The 23,548-nt window shown below is 41.8% G+C and overlaps 2 protein-coding genes across 3 annotated transcripts in view; one reads left to right on the top strand and one right to left on the bottom strand.

The window, feature by feature from the left end:
- myl13 (myosin, light chain 13) overlaps nt 1-23,548 on the bottom strand; it is a 33,828-nt gene that overhangs the window by 7,559 nt on the left and 2,721 nt on the right. The gene's annotated exons all lie outside the window — the stretch shown is intronic.
- pth1r (parathyroid hormone 1 receptor) overlaps nt 1,003-23,548 on the top strand; it is a 37,704-nt gene continuing 15,158 nt past the window's right edge. The window contains exons 1-2 of the mRNA XM_088310880.1: nt 1,003-1,305; nt 18,597-18,702. Coding sequence (XP_088167006.1) covers nt 1,237-1,305; nt 18,597-18,702 — 175 coding nt within the window. The 5' untranslated portion in view covers nt 1,003-1,236. The remainder of the gene's footprint in view (nt 1,306-18,596; nt 18,703-23,548) is intronic.

The raw sequence follows: 23,548 nt of genomic DNA, 5'->3' as shown, positions 1-23,548 counted from the left end.
GATTGATTTCAATAGGTGCTCTGCATTCTGTCTCTGTAATTCAGAGTTACAAGATGCACCCTTTGAGAGAGCTGAAGGGGGCGAGGGAGGGCGAGGCGGTTTGGCCAAGGCTGTGCGATGTGTTGAATGTACAGTTTGTTTGAGGGGCTGAGAAAATATGTCACGTCGTGAGTCGTGTTTTTTTTTTTTTTTTTTTTTTTTTACTCCGCCAATGAGCGGCTGCTACCTGCCTCCTCGCACTCCCTCCCTCGCTCCTTCTCTCGCCCGCTTGCCTCCTCTTCCTCCCCTTTTTTCCCCAATGCTCCCACAGTCACTCACTCGACTTGCAAGCGAGCGAGCGAGCCCGTCTGACACATCTGGAGCGAGAAACTTACTTTTTTATTTACGCGCCTTTCTTGCGCGCGTCCGGTCGCGTTTGGGACGTTGTCTCGCTTTCTTTTAGTTCTTTCTTTTTCTGTACGTGTTCTTTTTTAAGGGGAAGATCAGTTGCGACTTCTCTTTCGCGAGGATTGTCATCCATTCTGCCGCATGTGGAAGCCGCGATGACGCCTCGCAAATTGACGCGTCAAAGTGGTAATTATTGAGAAAAGTGTTGTTTTTAGTTATGGGGAACCACGCCAGCATCGCGGATGGTGACATCCTTGAGTGACACCCCCTCCCACGCCCCCCCCCCCCACCCCCCCAACAACCTGGCGCGGTATTATTATTTTTTTCTTATTGTAAATTTGACTGCGCGTTTCTTTTGGAAGACGTGGCTGGAATAAAGCGTCATGGCTCCAAGTCTGAGGGGGATTTTTTTTCTAAAAAAGACCTAAAAATACAGCGTTGGTTTTTCTCTTCCCCCTACAAAGACTCATTTGAACTTCCCACCGCAGAAGGCAGAGCGACATAAATAGTGCTGACATGTGGATGTAATTTCACGAGAAAGGGAGGGAAAGGGGGGGTTTAAAAGACACACATGCAAAAAAAAAAAAGTGTGCGTGTGGGGTGGGGGGGAATAAAGTGTGCACTGCTGAGCATATAATCGTTCAGATGATAGGAAATTAAAAGGCCGGCGGGATTACAGCGTATAAACAGCATCAGACGGCAGATGGAGTCATAGAAAAAAAAAAAAAGCAGTACCACACACACACCAGTCTGAAGTGTAGATGAAATAAATCAAATCAGAGCATCATCAGCATCTTTTGGAGAAGCCGGCGAGGACTTTGTGGAAGAAGTGATTGCAGCAGCTCAGTGATGGGCTCCACTGCGCTGCTCCACAATTTGGATTTGCTTCTCATCTCACTGCTCTGCACTTTATGCCTGGTAAGAAGTCTTTTTGTTTAAAGCCTACTCGGACGATGATTATGATTATACGATTGTGATGTCGCCTGCCAGGGCTGTTTTCACGTGACACACATTGACAGCATCGAGGCGGGGGCAACAAGAGTGCAAAATACTCGCTGGACATTCCATGAGGCATCATCGCCTTCATTGGAGGAAAATGACCATTTGTTTTTTTTTGTCCTCGTCTTGTGGTTGTTCGCAACAGCTTCTAGTATTTTAACCCTCTCACGTGGCTCGACAAGCCAAAGAATTAACAGATCAGAGTAGTGCAGTTTACACGACTGCAAAACTACAAACAAATAAATAAATGGAAATGCATGGCTGTACGTTTGTGTACCGTGAGAAAGACATCGTCAGGTTTGCCGCAGCGAATCATTCAGTGTCTTTCATCTTGACTGGTTCCCCAAAAACATTTCCCTCCTTTTTTCAACTATCTATGCAAGCGGTGATCTGAAGAACAATTAAATGTTCTTCCACTGCCTCCAGGGCAAAAGGCAGAAGCAATCCGCGTAGCCACTTGTTGCCATTCATACGACACTCCCACACACAAACAAGGTTGCAGGAAATACTGATCAAGTGGGGCCGAACGTGGTAGAAATATCATTTAATATTTGTTTTCACTCTACTAATTACCACTTAATATTGTGTGATTTTTTTTCAAGGTCCCCTTCCAATGTTTTTTTTTTTTTAAACGAACATAAGCAATAAATTAATCTGTATTACAATGAACCATGTCTAATTGGACATAAAATTATTTTTTTTTTTAGGTTGGGCTTCTGCTCAATTGAAATCAAATGAACCATGAATGAATATGAAACAAAAACATAAAGAAATAAATTAAAAAAATTTTTTTTTTTAGCAAGTTCAGACCACACTTTTTCCTCCCTTAAAGTTGCGATTGCGTTTTAACATTAAATGATTTTTTTCAAGGTCCTTTTACATTATTTTTTTTTACGAACACCCTGAACTGAAACTAAATGTTTCGCAAATGGAGACAACAAATTTCAATCTCTACTGTCAAAATAATCAGGCCAGTGGGACAAGATGGACTTTGTAAAGTTGGAACATTTCAAAGTTTGCGTGTGCTTTCCTCCTTCACGGATTCTTAACTGACACAAATGTTCATTGAGCAGTCTTTGTCATCAAAAATAAAATTGGGAATGTTGACAATTGCACACCTGTAGCTGTGGCCTGCATGGTGTCAAAGGTCATTGAAACGACAAGCTCACTGGACAAGCGCTCACAACTGATGAAATCTACTCCATCAGTTTGGGTTTAAGGTTATGACGGGCACACACGAGCATGAGGGACTATTTTGAGGTTTCTTAAAAATGGACACGGTGAATCGCCAAAAACTGTTTACGGAAGTGATACCGAAAGGTGTTTCCAAAGACGTTGTGTGGTTGTATATATCCTGGCGTGATAAACAAAATGCAGATTAAGTGTGGCCGTGTGACAACGTGTCTGGCCCGTTTCGTGTCGGCAATGGAATCAGGCGAGGGCGGAATTTTGCCCGCATTTTTCTTCAACTTGCATGTGGATGAACGCAACAAGGCTCAGATCATGTAAAACGGCTTGTGGGGATGGAAATGTGGTTGGGCGTTACACAAATGAGCGTCCTCACATCCGTGCCGATGATGACAAAGTAGAACGCGAGTAAGAATGTGGCGACCATTTGGAGGACGCAAGACGACGAGCACATGCACGATGATATTTGGACACAACGTAGAATGTTGCACGCTCGGGCTAACACGACGATGCACGCATTTGACTCTGATCAAATCTTATTGCCAACTTCTGTCCAGCCCGTCTGTGGACTTCTTACAAAAGAGCCAGTATGCGTCGATTGCAGGTGGCCTCTTGTTTGTCTCCGCACCGGTGAAAACTTTGCAAGCTCTACCAAGAACTCGAATGTACGCTTTTATTTGCAGGCTGGAAAAGTCTCCAAATGAAAACCAAAATCTTGGTGGGATTCACAAATAGTGCATTTAGTGCAATCCAATACCAGTCAAACATGCGGAAACACCGGAACGCTTGTCTTTTTACTGTGCAAACGTTTAAAAAAAAAATTAAAAAATTTAAGTCGACCCTGAGTATATAAATATATATATATATATATATATATATATTTTTTTTTTTTTTCTCTTCTGGTTGATTAATCAGTCAGGCTCTAGTGATAGGCAGTGCTGTCATCCGAGAGATTGTCGGCGGAGATTTCTTATCTAGGTTGAATTCCTCCAAGAGTGCTGAGTTGAGGTGCAGCACCGATGGTGGCATTGTTGGGGAGGCAAGCGCTGACGAAGATTCAGCGGCCATTTTTCTTCCGTGCTGTATCTGACGGCGGCTGGCAAGCTGACAAAATGGTCTTCTACTTCTTCTATCGTAGAGAGCCAAGGTCGTGGCAAAAACGAGAACGGCAGCGTGGTCCCCCCGTTCATACAAGACCACAATTTTTGTGGACCAGCAACGACTGGAGCTCATCACATATTGTTCAGAGCGGGCTTCGTACGTCGAAACTATTTTCGCTAGCTTGCGGGTTGAAGATTAGCGTAATACGACGTAATTGAGAGAACCCGGTCACTTCCGAAAATATTTTTCAGCCTCGAATAATAAGTACTAATAATTTGGAGCCATCCTATTTGATTCCAAACATGCCCGAGCGGTTGTTCCTCCTCATTAGAGATGCAAAAGATGCGCTCTCGCCCAACATGAAAGCTCGGAACTGGCGCCGAAGTTGTTCAAATGGCCGCCGCCGTGCCGAGTTGCTTCTGTGTGTTTTGGCCGAGGCTGTTGTGCGTTCGGCAAGCCACTTTGGAGGATCACCGAGCGGCGTGTTCCATCGGCGTCCACGTCGCACCCAACACAATTAAAGCCAGCGTCACGTCACTGAGGTGTACCTGCGTTTAGCTCGGCCTGTTTGCTCAGGCTTCTTCCTCGACATTTTCCTTTTTCCGAGCCGTGACTGACAAAAAAAAGAGGAGACATGGACGCATCGGATGCCAAAGCAAAGAGTGGAAAGTCTACGCCTGTGTTTGCAGAACGAATACAAAGCTTTCTCAATTTCGACAATCTGCTTTCCAAATATTTCGAGCCTCGACTAACGTGTTGATGACTTTGACGTGTCTGTGGTCGTTTTTTTTTTTTCATTTTTCATGATCATATAATGACAATAATACATTCAGTAATCGTTGTGATTAAAGGTTTTTTTTTGGCAACGTCATAGCTATAAACGACAATGCATTGTAAAATCTGCAGGCTTTTTACAAATCAAAGCGAAAACAATCAAATTTGAATGTCTCAAGAGAAAGTTTTTTTTTTTTTTTTTTTGTAAATTTGCACCAAAAAATACATTTCGGGACACAAAGCCATCTCTGATGGACCCGTTTCACATAAATTTGATTCTCGTAAAATTACAATTTTATTTATTTTATGACATGAAATTAGGTTTTTTTTCTTGTGAAATTCTTATTTTTTACGTAATTTAATTCTTTTAAAATGAAAAAAAATGAATGCAATATTGCAATTTGATTCTTGTAGAATTGCATTATTTCAATCTTTTTGTAATGTTACAAGTTCATTAAAAATGATGACTATTCTCAAATTTTGATGACTCTATTCGGAGATAAAATTACAGCCTTTTGAAATTAAGGTTAAATTTTTACGATTTTATACTTTTTAAAATGACCTGCATTTTATTCTCAGAATCATGAGTTCAATCTCTTAAAAATGATGACATTTCACGGTAAATATGTTTCATATTTGATCATATATTATGATTTTATTGTTGTTTTTAGCAATTCCAAGAATATTATTTCCCGTAATATTGTGTTCTTAATCCCATCACATACAATGTCTAAATATTGTTACTTGAAATATTCCAACTTTGACTAAAGTGGAGACAGCAAATTCTCCATCAGGGTCAGCTGACTCGGACTTCAGCAGCGGCAAACAAAAAACCCACTTGAGGGTAACGACTGTCCTCACTTACTTGATTATCACATTTATTCATGAAGCGGAAGCAAAATGTGGGTGCTTGTTGAGTTGGAACCTCATGACCAGGAAGTTGCAAGCGTGTAGTTGTGTTCACGTTGAACTTTTCTCACGTGTTACGGACCAAACCAAGTACAATTTCTACACAGTCCGCTTCAAATCATGACCAGTTTTTAACAAAAGGATGCAAATTGAAAAAGGATTTTTTTTATCCGATTCATCACTTAATAAAAAAAAAATCCAGAGATGAATCAATTTATTAAAATAATTATGAGTAGAGATTAGGCACTTTTTTTTTCTCCTGAACTTTCTCTTACAATGTTTTTTTTCTCCCCTAGAGGCTGGGTCAACCACAGTGCACGTAATCAAAAATTCAGTCCACGTTTACATGGGCGCTTCAAAGTGTTTTGCCGTGGCCTTGATCTTGAATCGCTCTTATCAGGCTGCCCCATTAGGACAACACAGCCAGCCCCGCTAGCTCCAAATGGAGCCTTTCGTTCAAATGGGACTTTGATATGATCCAGCCCTGCCAATTGACTTGGCGTAGTCACGCCATTTGATGCACACAAAAAAAAAAAGCGGGTCAGGATTTGGAGCTTCACATGCATGTCATCTGTGAGATTATGTGATGGGAACGCACAACATCAGGAAAGCGTCTACAACTGCAAGCTGGGCCCCGCAGGAATCATGCGGCGGATCGGCGGCGACGTTTGTCTGCTCTCGTATACTGAAATTGTTGTACGAGAATCGACCCGAGACAAACTTTTTTTTTTTTTTCCTGCGAACAGATAGTCGTTACGCCGGCAACCTTGCTCAAGTGTAATTCCTATTTCCAAATGAGACGATGTTGGCACATTTTTTGTTTGGTTTGTTTTCTTGACTTACGGTGACCTCTTGCTGCGCCCCCGCAACCTCAACCTTTTCATCTGAAAAGTGTCAAGCTCTTTGCGATTTGGACACCTCCTCCAAGAGATATTCATTCGTAACTGTCTCACGTGACCCAAGTGTGCCTTTCTTGCCCGCCTGTTTTTTTTTTCTTCTTTTTTTTTTTAAAATTTTTTTTGTCACCTTTAAAGATTTTAATCGAATGTCGCGCAATTCTGTACAGTATTGTTAACATTTACATTCATGCAAACTGAATACAAAGCAAAAAATAAATTAATAAATAAATAAATATTGAATGAGGGAACAAGTCCTTCTGAGAATAGCAAATAATTGATTACAGAACAGTATTTACATCTCTGATTTTTAAATGATTTTTTATCCAGGGCGCACTCCGACGTTTCCATCTTCTAAGGAAGGTGCGGAATTTTTAAAGACAGTGAAAGGATTTGAAATGATCCATTCTCACGTTGCAATATCACATCTTGGTCCGACTTCCTCACTAGCAAAAGTGACATTACAGAGGAAGCTGGCAAAATATTTGCTTCGCCACTAACGCCATCGTCTCATTTGCAGATGTGCTCTGTTAATTAGGAATCTCAACTTGATCACAAAGGAAGCATCTCATCCCCTCTAGCAGTCATTCCGTCTCATCCAATCAGGCAAAAGAAGAAAAAAAAGAGCCCACAACAAGAAATCAGTTTCCATTTCTCCAAAGTGTACGTTTTTGAGGGCCCGTAAAAAAACAACAACAAACCTGCCACATGCCGTAAACATGAAAACTTCATAAAGCACACTTTTTAAAGCAGGCGTCAGCAACCACACACGGCTTACTTCAATTCACAAAGCATTTATTTTAAAAAAAATAAAATAAAAATGAACACTGCTTGTCTTCACCAACGGGGGTCACCATATTTACATAAAAAGCGTTGGTAGACAAATTGTAAATAAATAATTGCCTGTCCAAAGTGTCATCAGTGTAAGTCGTGCACTTTGTGTACAACACGCGTCGTCGCTCAGCGCTGCTGCGTTAAAGCCGACCGCTTGATTGGGCGTGTCTGAAAATACGGACGACTGTCCAGGGTATACGGCGTTATTACAGATGTGGGCGCAGTGACTGATTGCGCCCCTGTTGGGTTTATTTATACGAGGTTGTGTGTCAATGTTGTGCTGCAGACCTCTCGGTGAGCGGCGATATGCTTGGAATCCCAAAGTAGCCTCCTTCGAGCGCACGTGAAAATTCTCAGATGTGCTTCTGCTATTGTGTCGATCCGATGCGGCCTGCCCCCAATGTTTTTTCAGGAATCGAGTTTCAAATACACAGAATTCTTCAGGCCTCTTTCACAATCTTTCCCATCGTCACCAGCTACACTCGAGAAAGTGTGATTGTGATCGGGTCAATTTAACTCCAAAACATTACAAGTTGCAACTTAACGGTCATTGTAGGTCCCACGGCTTGAAAGCTAGTGATGCTTTTTCAGGGCAGATACCGATACTGATTATTCGTCGTCACGGAGGCCGATAACCGATATTTGAACACCTTTAAGCATGTGTTTGTTAAACAACTCAAGTGATTAACAACATGTTAAAGCTTTTTTAGATCTTAGAAAATCGAAAACTTAATTTTAAAAGTCGAACAAAAAGTGCACGGAGCTCCTCGGCTCAGCTGCATTTCTTATAGTTGTGAATTGTCGTAGACTGACGTTTATTAAAATTTGGGCAAAGTCTGTTGCCTTACCTTCCGGGACCTCTCCCGTAGTGCGAGTGACTCGAGGTGAAAAAGCAAACAGGCAGCTTACTGTTGATTGGCTGCAACCCACTGCACAAGGAAGCAATCAGATGGTGCCTTGGGCGGGCCAATCTGCTTCTGCAGGCAAGGCCACCAGCACAGCAGAGAGAGAGAGAGAGAAGTGTGCCTCAGCGAGTCAAAATAAACCATCTGTCAATTTATCAGCCTTGACATTGCCGATTATCAACAAAATGCCAAATATCGGCCCCGATAATCGGTCTATCACTATTTAAAGCTGTTAACGTTGTTATTCTACATATACACGATATAGTATTTGGGCGTCATATTTGTCATGTGTCATGTTGTTGCGTCGTCTTGGATAAAGACTGCATTGATTTCAGTGCACGCAAGTAGTTGCGTATACGTCTCATGACTAACACAACAGCTGCTGTCATACTTACAGAATACTACAAACCGAGTTGCCCATGAGCTAGAACTATAAATACTTAATCTCTTAAAACCTTAAATCACTATTTCATTTTTTTTGCAGGACCCTGCACAATACTCCCCCTGGATTTCAGATTTTTTTTTTGTTTGTTTAAAAGAAAATGTGTATTACTCACAGGAGGTTTTTGGAGTTTTTAGCTTGTTGATGTCGACCGTTGTGGTGTAGAATATTGCTTGTTTATTCAACACATTGTGCGGTATGCTTTGTGACGTGATAATCGTACCACAGATATGCCGCAAACGGGTCTTCTCGACATTACACGATATGCTGCGCGATAATTTAGCATATATTAAATTTATTGATCTGGAAATTAAATATAATGTTGCCCTTGTTTTTGCAATCAATGCCACTGTTTTTCACTTGCCATTCATTTTTATTAATCTATCTATTTTTATTAAATGAGGTATTTTGCTTATTCTAAACACCGGGAGACGCTTTTTTCCCCCCTAACGCAGTTTATTGTTACACAACGTATCAGAACCTTTCTCAGACTCCTGCTTATTTTGGCTCTCAATCGCTTCTTCACACAACGACGCATATCGCTTCCGCGTTTTTGCCCACTTTGTGTCTTAATGTACATGTGCTAATCCTCTACATGTCACATCTTACGTAATCAGATCGGCAATCAGAACAAATCACAAGGAGACAAGACTAATTGATATGCTCTTTGAATGTTTGTCACTGTGCCTTGTTTAGTGTGTGCTTGTTTTTGCGAAGATCTTTGCCATTTGATTTGCCCTATTTCCTGGAAGGCATCATGGGAATTATTGTACATGCTATGTGTGTTAACCCCCCCCAACAATATTGCTTGGGGACTCAAAGATGCCACTTTCATTACGCAGACATGAATACCATGTTGAAGGTCACTGCAGTGTAAGATGCGGCACAAGGAGAAAGTCATGTTCAAGTTGAATATGGAAATAATACTCATAATCACCGTTTCAAGGTTGGAAAATATTAGCCGAGCTGCTTTTCTAACCAGGTCCTCTGTTGGCACTCAGTAGATGAGCACAGACGTACCTAATTATTAAATATTTTCAACACACGCTAATTTTGTTGATTTGGACATTTCCACCCATTTCTCTCACTCGTCGCCATTTTTAATTATGGGCGTCCCAGAGAGCACTTCAATCAATGCGACTATTTTGAGGACTTGACTTTTGGCTGATTCTTTTTTCAAAATCGAAACAAGATTATTGTGTCATTGTCCTTAATTAGTCCGCAATGTTAATTGCGGCTAAAGATTTGTGTGTGTGTGTTGAGCTGAGCTGAGCACAGTGTATACTTAGGCCCTGATTGCAGGCACATTGTCGACTCACATTGTCAGTTCGATTAGGATGTGCATTTGACCAAAAGGAAGATGAACAATTAACAGGAGACATTCGGAGATTGTTCCACAATTGAAAACAGTTCCCAGTTGTATTAAGAGAACGCGACATGCCACATGTGAGCATCCAACAACACCGCAGCTCTGCTTAGTGCGGGTGTAGAAACTCGATGTGATCATGACCACACGCCTGAGTCTTAAAAAGCGAGCGCAGACTGTCAAGCGCACATAAAGAGGCTAAAAGCGTAGCTTGTACGTCCACTCAAGGAAGCAGTACTTCATCACCAAGCCAGATTAATTAGTTTGCAGATGTTTGGGAGTACGCCCACCCACACCCCTCAAGTCGACCGAACAATTAAACGGGCAGCATGTGCTGCTGCATGCAAGTCTGTAAAAAAAATTTCATGTAGGCCCTCTGTCACTTAAAAACGGCAGATCTTCATCCAGCCTGGTTGCCAAATGGCCAGAGAAACTTTCGGGATGACAAAGTCCATCCATCCATTATCTGTACTGCTGAAAACGTCTCAATATAACAGCTAAACCAATAAAAGAGGCCAGACAGAATACAATGTGCCTCACAGCCAATTCATCATTCATTCACGAGAGCTTTTTTTTTTTTTTTTTCTTTTACGACACTGTTACCCTGGGAGAGCTTTCAGGTATCTTCAAGCGACCAGTTTTTCCACGTAGCTGTGTGTATTTTGGTGAAAGTCTCATTGAAAAATGGATGAACCCATTCGGAAAATTCCATCGTGATAAATAATGTAGCAACTCCATTTTCTGGACCTCACTGGTCGGGCAACCAGGTCAAAGCGGTTGAAAAGTAATGAAGTTGATTGGCCGATTTGACATCCGCGTCCAAATGGGGGAAAATAATGATGAAAAAGCAGTTCAATCAGAAAACTGTCAGAGGCAGCCTGGTGGGAATTTAATGAGATTTCTCACTAGAAGGTGACACGAGTGTAAAACAGAATTTGAAACCAGCTTGACACAAAAGGTTTGGCGTGAAATTTAAAGATCGTATCGTCGGTCGTTTTAGGACGGAATTGTGCAACAGGCGGATCCACACCATAGTTCCCTAACCTACACCGAAGCACCAGTACTAAACAAGTAAATTCCCGAAAAATGCAAAATGTGCTTGAAAAAAAAATAAAACAGGAAAAGAAAAATGTGGGGGGGAATGGGAATCATTTGGCTCGAGTTGCAGCTCACTCGCGACCCGCAACAGGATAAGATGAATGGATGTGTTTTTTTATTTTTAAGATTGCAAATATTTCCCACAAAATTCCCACAAAACCAAATTCTAACATAGAGCAATGATAACAAAACAACCAATCGTAAGACTTCACATTCCAACCTTCCATAATAGCGAGAAGTGGCAGAACTTGCCTCAGGTTCATTTCGCCCACTTATTACGAGTCAGTATCTGCAGGTAAAAAAGGTCCGCTTCGAAATTGTCATTGACGCATCACATCCTCGCTTTCGGCAGATCCCTCCAGCCCATCCTTAACGACCTTCAAGCGGGAGGGAGCGGTGTGCAAGCGTTTGATTTATTGAGGAGTTACGATTTACAGGATGGGGAATCGAGTACAGAATCTAATATCAAATATTAGGATTTCTTTTTGTCTTTTACTAGGAGTAAAGTGAGTGTACACATGTAGGGCCCACAGTAGCGCACAGTACATCCCAAAGGGAAACGGTCGCCGTCCTGATCGGGCTCCAATTAAGTCTGGCAAATAAAAAGCCTGCCAGGAAAAGTCTTTAAGACACGGCACAACATTCTTATTTGTCCGTTTTTTGGCCATATCCAACTTTTGATTATTCCCCCGCCGGCCAATCTGTCAGCAAGGATGCGATTTTTAAGGTAAATAGCCGCACGAAGCCTGCCTTTCCTGTCCAGATCACACTTTGTTACATGCGAGATACACATGTATATAAGAACATTTGTAAAATATTGACCCTGCACCTCTATTATGCTAATACAGTCAAATGTTTGTTTTGGTCATTTGCCATTCTTTACACCAGAGGCTAACGTTGACATCCTTGTTGTTGGCATGTATTCAACATGGGGTCTCGGGGGGGGCTTTTGGACTTCCCTGGATGTTTTTTTATTTATTTTTTTTTATTTGGTAGCACCACAAAATAAGGAGCAAAATGATATCCATTGTTTTCAATGGCCAGTGAATTATCTTGGGGGCCAACATTGAATATGTTACTTTAGACGCATGGAACCGCTTGGACTGTTTCGGCGGATGAGGTTCCCGGATATTATGAAGCATGTGAGTCAGTGCCACTCCTCTTCAACGTTGCAATTTACATTTGACGATAAAAACCGCAAGCCGCAAAAAAGACTGGTTGTCCTTTGGAAACGCTCGCAGACCGCATTCTGACTTCAAGCGCCGTTTAGCTCCTAATTATACCCTCCGCCGCTCGCCAGACTGAAGCGCAATCCCAGATGGAAACAATGTGTGCGCACCAGGACGCTGCAGCTGGGGCGCTTTGGCAAATTAAAAAGAAAGAAGGACTATTCCGTTGTTATATAAGTGATTTAATACAGCAAAGTAGGGGTCAAGCTTTGGGAATGGTTCTTATAATGGACCTGCTCACGACGGAGCCACGCGTGAGGTCACGGTAATAATACCACAAATTTAGTCATGGTGGAGTGATTATGCACATATATGTGGATTATGACGATTATCGCCTATAAATATCAGTTTAAAAGCCACGGGAGCTTTTTTTTTTTTTTCCTCTACATCCAGATGTAACGAACGGTGTCGTCGCGTTAACTGTAAATGTTGCGCGGCAAGGCACTCATCCTCCGAGCCAAAAATAAAATGTCAGTCTTGGACATGTTTTCAGTTTTATATGATAATAAAAGGCAGCATTGGAACTAACACAGTACAAAGAGTAATAAAAAGATCATATAAAACAGATTGAGGACTGTGGAGTCAGAGCAGAAATAGGTTGGTGAATTTAAAATTGAAAAAGTCGAATGCAGTGGAGCCTTGAGATCCGAGCGGAATTCATACTGTGGCCACGCTCGTAACTCAAACCGCCCGCATTGAAAGGACATTAATGTTTCGCAGCGCCATACATTTTTCAAAAGTCTCCAAATGATTGGCATGTATTTAATCCATTTCTGAAACATGATGCAAGACCAGACTTATTTCATTTTGATTGATTGCACATTTTTCCTTCATTTTGATCTTTCTGGATGTTTTGTCACATTCTCGCCGATGAAAATGGAAGGTACGAGGCGCCAGCTTTGGCTTCTGATATTCACTGTGGGGAAGTTCAGGAAATGACTTTGGTCAACCGCAAGTTGCTCGAGGAGGACGTATATGTATTGAAAATGCACAGACGTGCCCAATCCGGACTCTCGGCGTCCTCACATTCCCCCTCTTTCATACTTTGCGTTCAAATAAAGTCTTATTAGTTGCGTTGGGTTTATTTGCCAAAATAATTTCAGTGTTCCGTTACCAAACCATCCAACTGCGGTGCCTCCTGTCCAGGATGGCGTGTCTCGTATACAGTAGTAAGACTCACAGATCCTAAATACACTTCTCTCAATATTGGTCTTATAGAGCGCTGCCATTTAAGTCATCAAGCCACAGTTTGCGCACGCAGAGAAATAGCAACTTGCGGTTCGCTCAAGTGGAGTTTGTATTCTCGCGAGCGGCTGATGAAAAAACGTGTATTTACACGGCGCATTTTCATTTTGGCTCGCTGTGAAATGCACAGAAAGAATGCTGTGTTTTGAAATGAAATACAGTAAATAAGAATGTGGATGTTTTGACCCCCCCGCTCGTGGCCGTGTTGACTCTGGCGGTTTGGACGCAAGCCAGGTGGAGGAAGACTTAGCAGAAAATAATCAGGGGGGCGCGCTCATTACCCAGCATCCTCTTCTCCAAATGCGATGTGATACGCCGTCGAAATTTTTTTGAACTCAAAACTCAAGAGTTCACAGGGTATGCCTGAGATTATTCGCATTCTCGGACATTTGTGGTTGTTTTCGGAGAGGTTTCGCCTCTCATCCGAGCAGGCTTCACGAGTTCATCCAACCAGACGGGTGCAAGTCCGAACGAAGACTTGTGGCTTGAACTGATGAAGCCAACCCATTTTCCATTTCATACCCAAGACTCAAGATGAAAAGCAGAGGTCCTCAACCACTGGTCCGCGGACCGCTACCAGGCCGCGGGCCACTTGGGATGGGCTGCACAGATGGAAAAAAAACAAAAAAAAAACCTTGCAATATGTCTGGTTTATTCGTTATCTTATTTTGAAAAGTAACAGGCTTCTTTCTGTTACATCCATCTATGACGGACTCGTGACTTGAGGTGCAAGGGAACATCTTTGACCCGTGATCCGTACAGTATTTTCGCAACTTGACGTGAAACGAGTCCGCAAATTAATGAGAAAGGATTTTTTTTCTCCTCTCGTCCCGACCGACAACGTCATTTCAGACAGACGTGTCAAGTCAGTCTCGGAAATGTCTCCTCATCGGATTTCCCAACGCGCTACAATCGTTTTTTTATTAATTCATACAAATCCCATCTGGCAGCCCAACAGCTGCTTGTTACCTGCAATCAATATCCAATGCTGAGCATCTTTGGTAGGACATCTGTGTCAGCAGCTGTTTGCTGTGATGACAATCAACAAAACATCTGCAGCCGACGCTGACGATCTAAAACCTGTTGCCAACATATATATATATATATATACGAAATGATAATTAGTATTTATTTATTTATTTTTTTGCAGCATGTTCACAAACTGAAGTGGTATATTTCTAAATTAGATTTGTGCGAAGCACTACATGTTTTTGTTTCTTTATTTCAAGTTCATTTACTTTGGGATAACATTGTAGGCCGTCTGTTTTTCGGTTAAGGAAAAAGAAACAAAAAAACAAGTTAAAAAAATGTGAATCTTTTTTTTGGCCTATGACTTAAAATGTGTTTTGAGTTTTGGCCCCCATGACTTTTTTTTTTTGTTTTGGACAGCGTAGAGTGCAATTGCTGGTGTTTTATGATTTTGTGAGTTAGTGTGTTGTGTTTTTTTTAACTTTCAGACAAGAGTTGGTCAGGGCTTTTCTCTGCCTTTCCCATAAAAATAAAAGAAACAAAAAAAACATAGCTGACGGCATTTCACATCCATGGCGCGCCAAGAGTTAACCTGCCTCAGTAGGTCCTGCTGGTTTGATCAGCAAAAAACTAAATTGAGCTCAGCAGCCCAAAAAAAAAAAAAAAGGCAAGTCAGTGTGCTTTCGGCCCAATGTTGAACTTAGAGTGCCATCTACAGAAGTCCAAAAATACTACAAGTGGTTCAGGAAGCAGATTTGAAGCTTCATTTACCCATCACTACCGAGCACTTGTTCTGCAAACGATCATACTCTTGAAGCTGTCGGCTCTTTTCCCTGAGTCGCAAATTACACACCCGCGGAGCTGCTTCGCTGTAAATGTTAAGTGAGACATGAGGACATTCATACCGATGACAAATGAGCACGCATTCAGAAGCTAAGAGCTCATTTGTTTCCATTGAAAAAGTGACAAACGAATCAATGCCGCGATGAGCTGTCAAATCACTTTCAAATCACGCGTTGCCTTCGGTCCCCCACTGAAGTACGCCAGTCTTTCCCACAGGTGAAAAGAAGTGAGCATGTCCCGAGGGTTCTCCTGTGGAATATTCTATATTGACTCGCCTGAGCACAGTCAACAGGTAGCATCTATCCTTGTTCGCTTGCGGTCGAATGTTATTCCGCGTGCGGTTATTTACAGCGGGAAGCCATGAGTGTCTCCATTCTGTGCAGCGGCAGCAGACTGGACATCTTTATTTCCAGGACGAAAATAGAGACTAGGGCGGTTCCGACTGACGTATTGTGGGTTTTTTGCACGGCGGGAGCCCACGGCAGGCCTCACCAAATTAGGCGGCGGGTTTCACGTGCATTCAGTAGCACCGGAATCAATGCGTGCACAATTGCCAAGAAATAATCCTCCAATGCCTTTTGGAGCCACAGGAATAAACGCCAGTAAAATGGAGCGCCTTTCCAAAGGTTAAGTTCACATTCCTAAATACAAATTCAAATACAGAATTTCCGCAAATGGTGACAGAGTTGAGTATTGGCTCAACTGCAGAAGGGGAATAAGAATTTTTGGAATAATATTCAATGATATTATGGGTTCTAAACTTTGATCAGGTGACGTTAACATTAAAAAGAAATGTGTGCGTAGAGAAAATTTACTTAAACCATTGTACTTGTACATATGTAACGGTTTCTTAAAACTAAGTTTCATTTTCAGCTTTTTAAAAAAATAATTTTACATATTTTTGTCCCGATCATTACAATTTTATTTTATTATCGCCAATAAAAACTAAATTGTGAACCTCTCTAAATGCTTTGTGCAGTACTTTGGTGCCAAACAAATAATGTTAGATTAGATTAAACTTTTCCACAGGTGTCATTAAACGTTTCTGTTAATTCATATTCCATCAACGGGCTCACCGAGGTTTGCTCATTTTTTGTCCTGATTATGTATGTTTGTGGACACCTCGTTACCTCCTGCTTGTTGCTTCGCCCCTCGCAGCATTCTTAAATTAACCTCAGGGCCAGACGCATTTTCCATCACAAAGTAAACGTGCACACAGCAGAAGCGCCAAGCAAAGAAATTGATTTGTCTCCACAAGAACCCACTAAGTCAAAGAAAATTGTGCTCTTGTCCGCAAGCCCAGGTTTGCCGTCTTACTCAAACAACACGAGAAAAACACAATAATCGGAAGGGACACTTTTGGCTACGGTTATGATCATCATTATCATTCTCCAATGGCCACCGTCTGTCGTCGTTGTGCTTATTTAATCATTTGTGCTGCAACAACCTTGGCGAGCACCGAGGACTTCTAGACGGGAATAGCTACAGCTTACTAAAAGCAATTCAGTAACGTACTTTGTCGAGAATGGACACCTGCATGTGCATATTATTGGCCGGGCCGATATTTGGCATTTTGCTGATTATTAGCCTATTTTTTTGTGTGTGTTTAGTGTCAGAAATGAGCTATATATATATATATATATATATATATATATATATATGTATATATATACACACACACACACACACACACACACACTGGATGATAATCAATACATTGCAAATTTGTAACCGCATTTGGAAGAGGCCAAAGTCTGATTGGAAAATAATCAATTCCATGCGTTTTTTCATTACGTTGTATGCCTCCATGATGTATACCCCCCCACCCCTCAAAAAATAATTTTGTCACCGTGTAAAGTGCTTCGATTGGATGTTTTCAATGTCGTCTGCTCTTGTCACGCTGCGTTAGAATTGACTAGTTCCTTTTATGTGTTCTCAGCTTAAAAACAGATCCCAGCGGCAAACGGCGAGCTTGTCAAGAGACCCGTGATGACGTTTCCTCTGATAGAAAACCACACTTAGAGCCACTGCGTCACTCGACAAACTTGACATGGAAATAAATTCGTGTTTTTGTCCCTTGTCAGATGCGATTAAAGGTCACGTCCACCCGTGGATATGACCGCAAGACTAAAAGCTGTGACTTTTCTTACATTACACAAGAGAAGACAGAAATTTAAATAAATAAATAGAAATACTGCTTTGCTCGATGCGCAGGATTTGGACAAGGACACATGGGATAAATTGAATTTCATTTAACCTTTTATCCAGGCCACCCATTCGGCCCTTCGTGATACTACTTTACTAGAATCTCGATAAGTTCACGTGAGAAATATCTTTCACTGCTGCCTGGCAATAGAAGAATTTGCATCCAGCAGACGGTGCGCCAATGAAAAAAAAAGTCTGATTGTTTTATCTTACAGTGAATGACCAAATCAATGTCTATAAACATGTCTCATAATTGCAACAGCAACGTGTTCACCCTGCCATTTTCTGCCATACATATTTCTGCTGATTGCCAAGGAAATAGCATCGTATGTGTGTGAGTGCGTCTCTCGTGAATTCTCCCAAGCAACAAATGGCAAATGCGACCAAGAAGTCATATCTGTGCAAATCTGTTGCTCGCCAGCTTTTATCATATCTCCTTAGACGCTGTGTCAGAGGTCAAATGACCTGAAAAAGCCTAAAGGGGATTTCAGATTCTTGCAAGAAGGAACAACAAAAGCAAAAGCATCTCACATGGGAGTCTTTTCGTTGCGTTGTTAAAAGTATTGTTTTCTCTCATCTTAAGAAGATGCTTTTGTTTGTCTTTATCATCCTCTGATTCCATCAAACAGGAGTTATGGATATCCCGAACGCAACTCAACAGTCAATATTAAGTCATTCACTGCCAAACCTTTTTTTCAAAGCAGCCTTTCCGAGCATATTAACTGATATTTAATGTAGATTCTTTCACCAGATGAAAAGATTTTCTTAGCACTAGCTCATTTCAACAAAAAAAAAAAAAAAACAATTTCTGAAGAAAAGGCAGAGAAAATGAGCTTTTGTGAAAAGAAATGTCAAGCAAAACTTTTGTCGCTATTATTTTTTGCTTTTGCAACACCTCAAACAAGAAATGAGCAAAACAAGAGTGACGCTGACTCGCCGCATGGCTCAAGATGAACGTCCGTGGCTGTTTTACATGGCATCTAAACTTGTCTGAATCCAAGTGCTCTCTAATTTGACGCATGACAAGCAGAGGGTCATTATGACTCTTAAAAACTATTTTAAAAGCAAGTGCATTGGTGTTTCAAATTCGGATTATGAAATAGGATCCCCTCCCCCAACATACGCTAGAACGACACACTTTTTCGTCAGACTCCCTGCAAGCGATGGCTGTGCCAATTTTAGCTAACCATGTTTGTTTCCCTGCAGGCCCATGCAGATGATGTGCTGACCAAAGAGGAGCAGATAGCGCTGCTGTTCAAAGCCAAGCGCAAGTGCGAAGGTCTTGTCAAGTCGAGGCAAGGCAAGCTTCCCGGTGAGTCGCGTCTATTTAAGGCAAACGTTTGCAATGCAGCAGCCAAGCCTTCAAAGAATCTTCCTGAAGCAAAGTTGCACATTTTAAGGTGGTTTGTCAATAATGCAAAGCCATCTTGTGATGTCCTTTTGTTTGCTTTGTTAACGAGTGTGACAAGAACAACCACAATAACTTACGTAACACAAAACAAGCAAATGAAAGTCCCTTTTGAACCAAAATACAAGACTCTTGCCAGGCTGAACGGCCGAGAGACAGAAGTGTTGTTGGGTTTTTTTTGGGGTTGGGGAGTGTTGCAGCTAAATGGTTTGACTGCTTTTTGGCCATCGCGGGCGCTTCCAGGCTAAAATGGTGGCAAGAGTGAAACATATGTGACATGTTGAACTTGCCCTGGATGTGGAAGGCAATAACGAGCCACTGGGGGACTTTGGGCGCCAAAAGCAGCAGTATGGTGATCAATAGCGTATTCATCGAACGAGGCCATGCTAAAATCTTTTGGATGTGCTAAATGTCGATTTCTTGCTTCACTCTTCCATTGAAATGCTAATCTGAAAACATCTGCACTTGCTTCCGATAGCTCCGTAATGTTTGCTTTTTCTTAATTGGGCGGGCGCTAACCTTTAGCCAAGTGGTATCAGGTTGTTGAGTTTCTGGAAATATTGGCAGGCTATTTGTCTGAAATACCGAGTACTCAGTTCATTTGACCAAATGCAGGGATGATCTCGTAATTGAGCCACACGCCGATTTCATTTTTTGTGTCCTTGTTTTTAGAATCTTGTCATTTGTTTCTGCGGTTGTTGCCTTTGCTGACTCGGTGTTCCGTTAATCTCAGACGTTCTCGTCTCCGGTCTAAACTTTTGTTCTGATGCATCGTTTTTGTTTCCATTCTGTGAGGTGTGTATTTTTTTTTTTTTTATATCCAGTGTTCCCTTGCTACTTTGTAGTCCATTTATTGCGGCTTCAGTTTTTCATTTGCATCATTTATTTTTATTAATGCATACTCACTATTTTGCAGATTTTCTTATTATTCAGTCTTTTTGGGGTGAGGGGAGATCTTACAAAAACAGAGACCGTGAACATGAGCGCTCACCACGATCATAATCCTCGTTCTCTGATTATGTGTGCATTTAGAAATGTGCGCCGAGCGCCGCGGCTTCACTCAGAAAAGTCGGCCCCCAAAAAATGGAGCACTGGAGCCGAGTGCGTCAGGAAAGTAAACAGAAGTCGAATCACGAGCCGCTGATTACAGGCTGCGTTAAAAAATGTATGTGGGTGGAGCTTGTTTGACTCCGGGAAGATACGAAGATGACAAAACATCAGCTTAATATCTATGTCAAAGTTTTTCTTTTTCGTTTAAAACGGTTTCTAAGCGACACGTTCTAGCCAAAACGACAATCGCGGTGGGTTAAAAACCATGTTTTGGAAACACAAGCGAGTTGCCATGACTACCGTTTTTCTTTTTCACCATCTTCCATTGAGAAGAACTTCCGCCGGAAGTTCGGAAATAGAAGAACGGTAGTCATGGCAACTATCTTACAGCTCAGGTATTTATTTTTCATTTTGCATTTTAAATGTGACATTCATTAAGTGCATCTCAAATCATGAACGCATCACCTGCAAAAAAGTGAGAGAACACTTTGTACATTTTTGGTTGACAAGCAAAATGTTTGGCAACGAAATGCAACAAGGAGGTATACATTTCAAGGGGTGATTATTTGTATATTTATGGAGGTCTGAGGACCATCAAAATCCAAGAGAAACCCAACCGCATTGTGGTTTTCTGTCTACTTGATTGCTCGGCAGGATAGTTGGGATGATCGCAGCCAAACCGATATTACGCGTCCGTTTGGTTCCAAGTCAATTGCGGTCAGAGTGATCGACCGCATGTTCATGAAACATATAATTAAAAGTGTTTGCTTCCCGGATATGGACACAAAAGGTTTTGTTCCTCCCGGTGTGATGCATCCCAAGGGTGGGATTGAGCAATATCCAAGAATCTTGAATGAGATTGTGAAAATATGACTGCAGGCGCCAAACGGCCCTCATTATGATAATAACACGTTTGTTCACCAAGTGTATTTAAGAGCCACGGCAACGCGAGTGTGCATCTGAGTGTGCGTGTGCGCGTGTCGCTCATATGACCAGCAGCCTGCTTAATCCGCCCTGACAGGTCAGTGTGAGTGCGAGGCTCAGTGTCACACGTCAGCAGCTCATTTGGACTGTTACAGGTTTCACTGAATCACATCATTGATTCGACTAATTTGGTGTGTTGGGATTGTTGGGATCAGAATTGCAGGTCTGCAGACCCCCTATTTTGCCGATTTCTTTTTTTCCTGCTAATACAGGATGAAACGGACCGTCTGGTCCATTTTGGGGTCTTAGGATGGATGAGGGCAGTTTTTTTTTTTTTTAAAGGACAGACAAAGCAAGGACGGACGTGTGTTTTCGTCAAACTGAATCTGTACTGGCTCTTTAACTGAATCTTTGGGCATGATTATTGATGATAAATTTGTTAATTTGGAAAAAAATATCTATTTTTGTACCGCAAACTCCGAGGCATTGATACACGGTTACATTAGTTCAGTTTTATCCATGTGTTTAAGTGCCATAAATGCCAAAAGAACAAGAGTATTTCAATAGGATATTGCTAGATAGTTACATATTTAATTTGTCGCGCGGGTGGTGTGGAATGTAACCATGTAAAATAAATAAATAAATAAAAAATGTAAGTTAATAGTAAATCTTGTGCATCCTACTGCTCGTTTAGTAAATGGACCATTCCCGTAGTTACCTTTAGGATACTCACATACCACGCCACGGGTCGCCGTTCATTGACCTCTTTTGCTTGTTACTTACAGTTAAAGGAGCCGCAATTAATATTTTACCTGATTAATGAAACATATGTCCCGTATGCCGTTGACTCGATGTGGATGGATAAGCACATCGCGCATGCTCCCATTTCTGCTTGATTAAAGGATGTTCCCTTTCATGGCCTCATTACGAGTCTCCACTGTTGAGCTTGTAAAAGGAAAAAAAATCCTCTGGCTGACTTACAAAGTAGCATTAGCGCACCCTTTCTCCCTCTATCTGTTCAAAAGCTTTTTCTGAATACTGCTAATTTGCCTTCGTGTCAAGTGAAAGGGACGTTGAAAACAAGGTAGTACGTGGAAAATTGCAAGAACCAAGACGGCCAAGATGGAATTAATAAGTCGCAAGGTCACCTTTTGTACCGTGTAGGATACTCATTAAGAGTCAAAACTTTACGTCATCTGAGAGATTTGTTTTGGTGGGCCCTCCTGTCTTGTTTCGTGAAGAGTTCAAAGGTCATTTTGGCCTTTTGCAGGGCTCCTTCAAAGCTTCAAAACTTTAGCCAATTGCAACCAAATTAAGACATTCGTATTTCTCTCCCAAGTTGTAAAATTCTTTCGCCATTGACACAAAAAGTAAAACATTACAGCACACCAAATTGACCATGACGAACAGGGGAGGAACAACCGCATGCGGCTACTCGGTGTTGCCAACTAGATTACCTAATTTGTGACTTTGCCGAGCCTCAAACCACTGTTTTGTCTTTCTATTCTGCCCGATCAAATCCTTTCTGTTGTTGTTAAAACTTCTTAGAACCTTCCCGTGCTATCGGCATCTAATCGCAACATGCGTGAAGAGGAAGAGGTGAAGTCCAATGAAAGCTTCTAGATGGTCCGTGTAAGTGTTTACCCTGAAGTGGTGGCAAGGCGTCGGACATGTTGGGACTGTTTTTAGTAACTTTGACCAAAGTTATGTCGGGTGTTGTTGCTTTGTGGTATGACCTTGAATGTGCAGAACACCCAGAGGAGAACAGCGAGTGTGCAGTTTCTCTGTCCTTTTTTTAGGGGATTGGCGGATTTATTTCTGTATTTTTCCTACCTGACCACCCGCCGAGGCATTTTAGATGTCTAGACAGCTGTTTATTGGCACAAAAAGATAGTTTGGGGGTTTGAGTGACCATCGCACAGATGGATGGATACAAATCCCCCCTAGATTATGTTGACTATAATATTCTAGAAAGGAACATGAGTGGAAACATCCGGAAATGTTCACAAAATACCAACAGGACGCTGTAACAGCAATGAACAGTTCAATAATCGAAATGAAATAAAGTTTTTGATTGCATACAAAAATTAATCTCACCTAACAGATGCTAATGAAAATAGCAAGCAGATGATAACGTGCACTTTTTTTCACGACCACAAAAATAAAGAAAATGTGAGTGAGGAGGGTGAATGTTCGCCTTGACGTGCCCGTGGCTGACGATTGGTCCAGTGGTCATGCAAGCCAGAACATGATTGGATAGGCAAAACTTTACACTTTGATAGTACAGGAGAAGTCATGTTGTCATGGAGGGTTTTTTTTTCCCCACCGCAGCGCCATCTACCGGAACTGTCGACACTTGTTAATGCACTTGTATCTTTCCGTCCATTTTCTCGCCGGTCTCAGAACAGTGAGGCATAAGTTTCAAGTATAGCTGCACAAAAGTTCCATCAGACTTAGCTTAATGCCGTTCCGTCGTTTCAACTTACTTTCTCGCTCTCTACGTTCTTGTTATTTGTACTTAAAATACACCCGATTGCCAGACAAGCCTCTCATTGAGGGGAAACACACCGAGGCTGACATGGGGGGGGACGAGGGGGAGGACAGTGTGGAGGGATGTGGGATTGATGCCCCAGACCTCGCTTTGGGTAAAAAAATAGCTGCAGCTTGTGGTCGGCGCATAGAATAACATCATTGGGAAAAACGTGAAGCAGCTGTTTTGACAACTGCGGGGTTATAATTAAAATCACACTGTGGGTGTCGTTCTCATTTGCATCAC

This window comes from Idiotropiscis lumnitzeri, chromosome 12 (genome assembly GCF_059441095.1).
Source record: "Idiotropiscis lumnitzeri isolate Australia: NSW breed Sydney's pygmy pipehorse chromosome 12, RoL_Ilum_1.0, whole genome shotgun sequence".
Taxonomy (NCBI): Eukaryota; Metazoa; Chordata; class Actinopteri; order Syngnathiformes; family Syngnathidae; genus Idiotropiscis; species Idiotropiscis lumnitzeri.
Note: the sequence above shows the minus strand (reverse complement) of the source record. Positions and strands in the feature narration are given on the sequence as shown.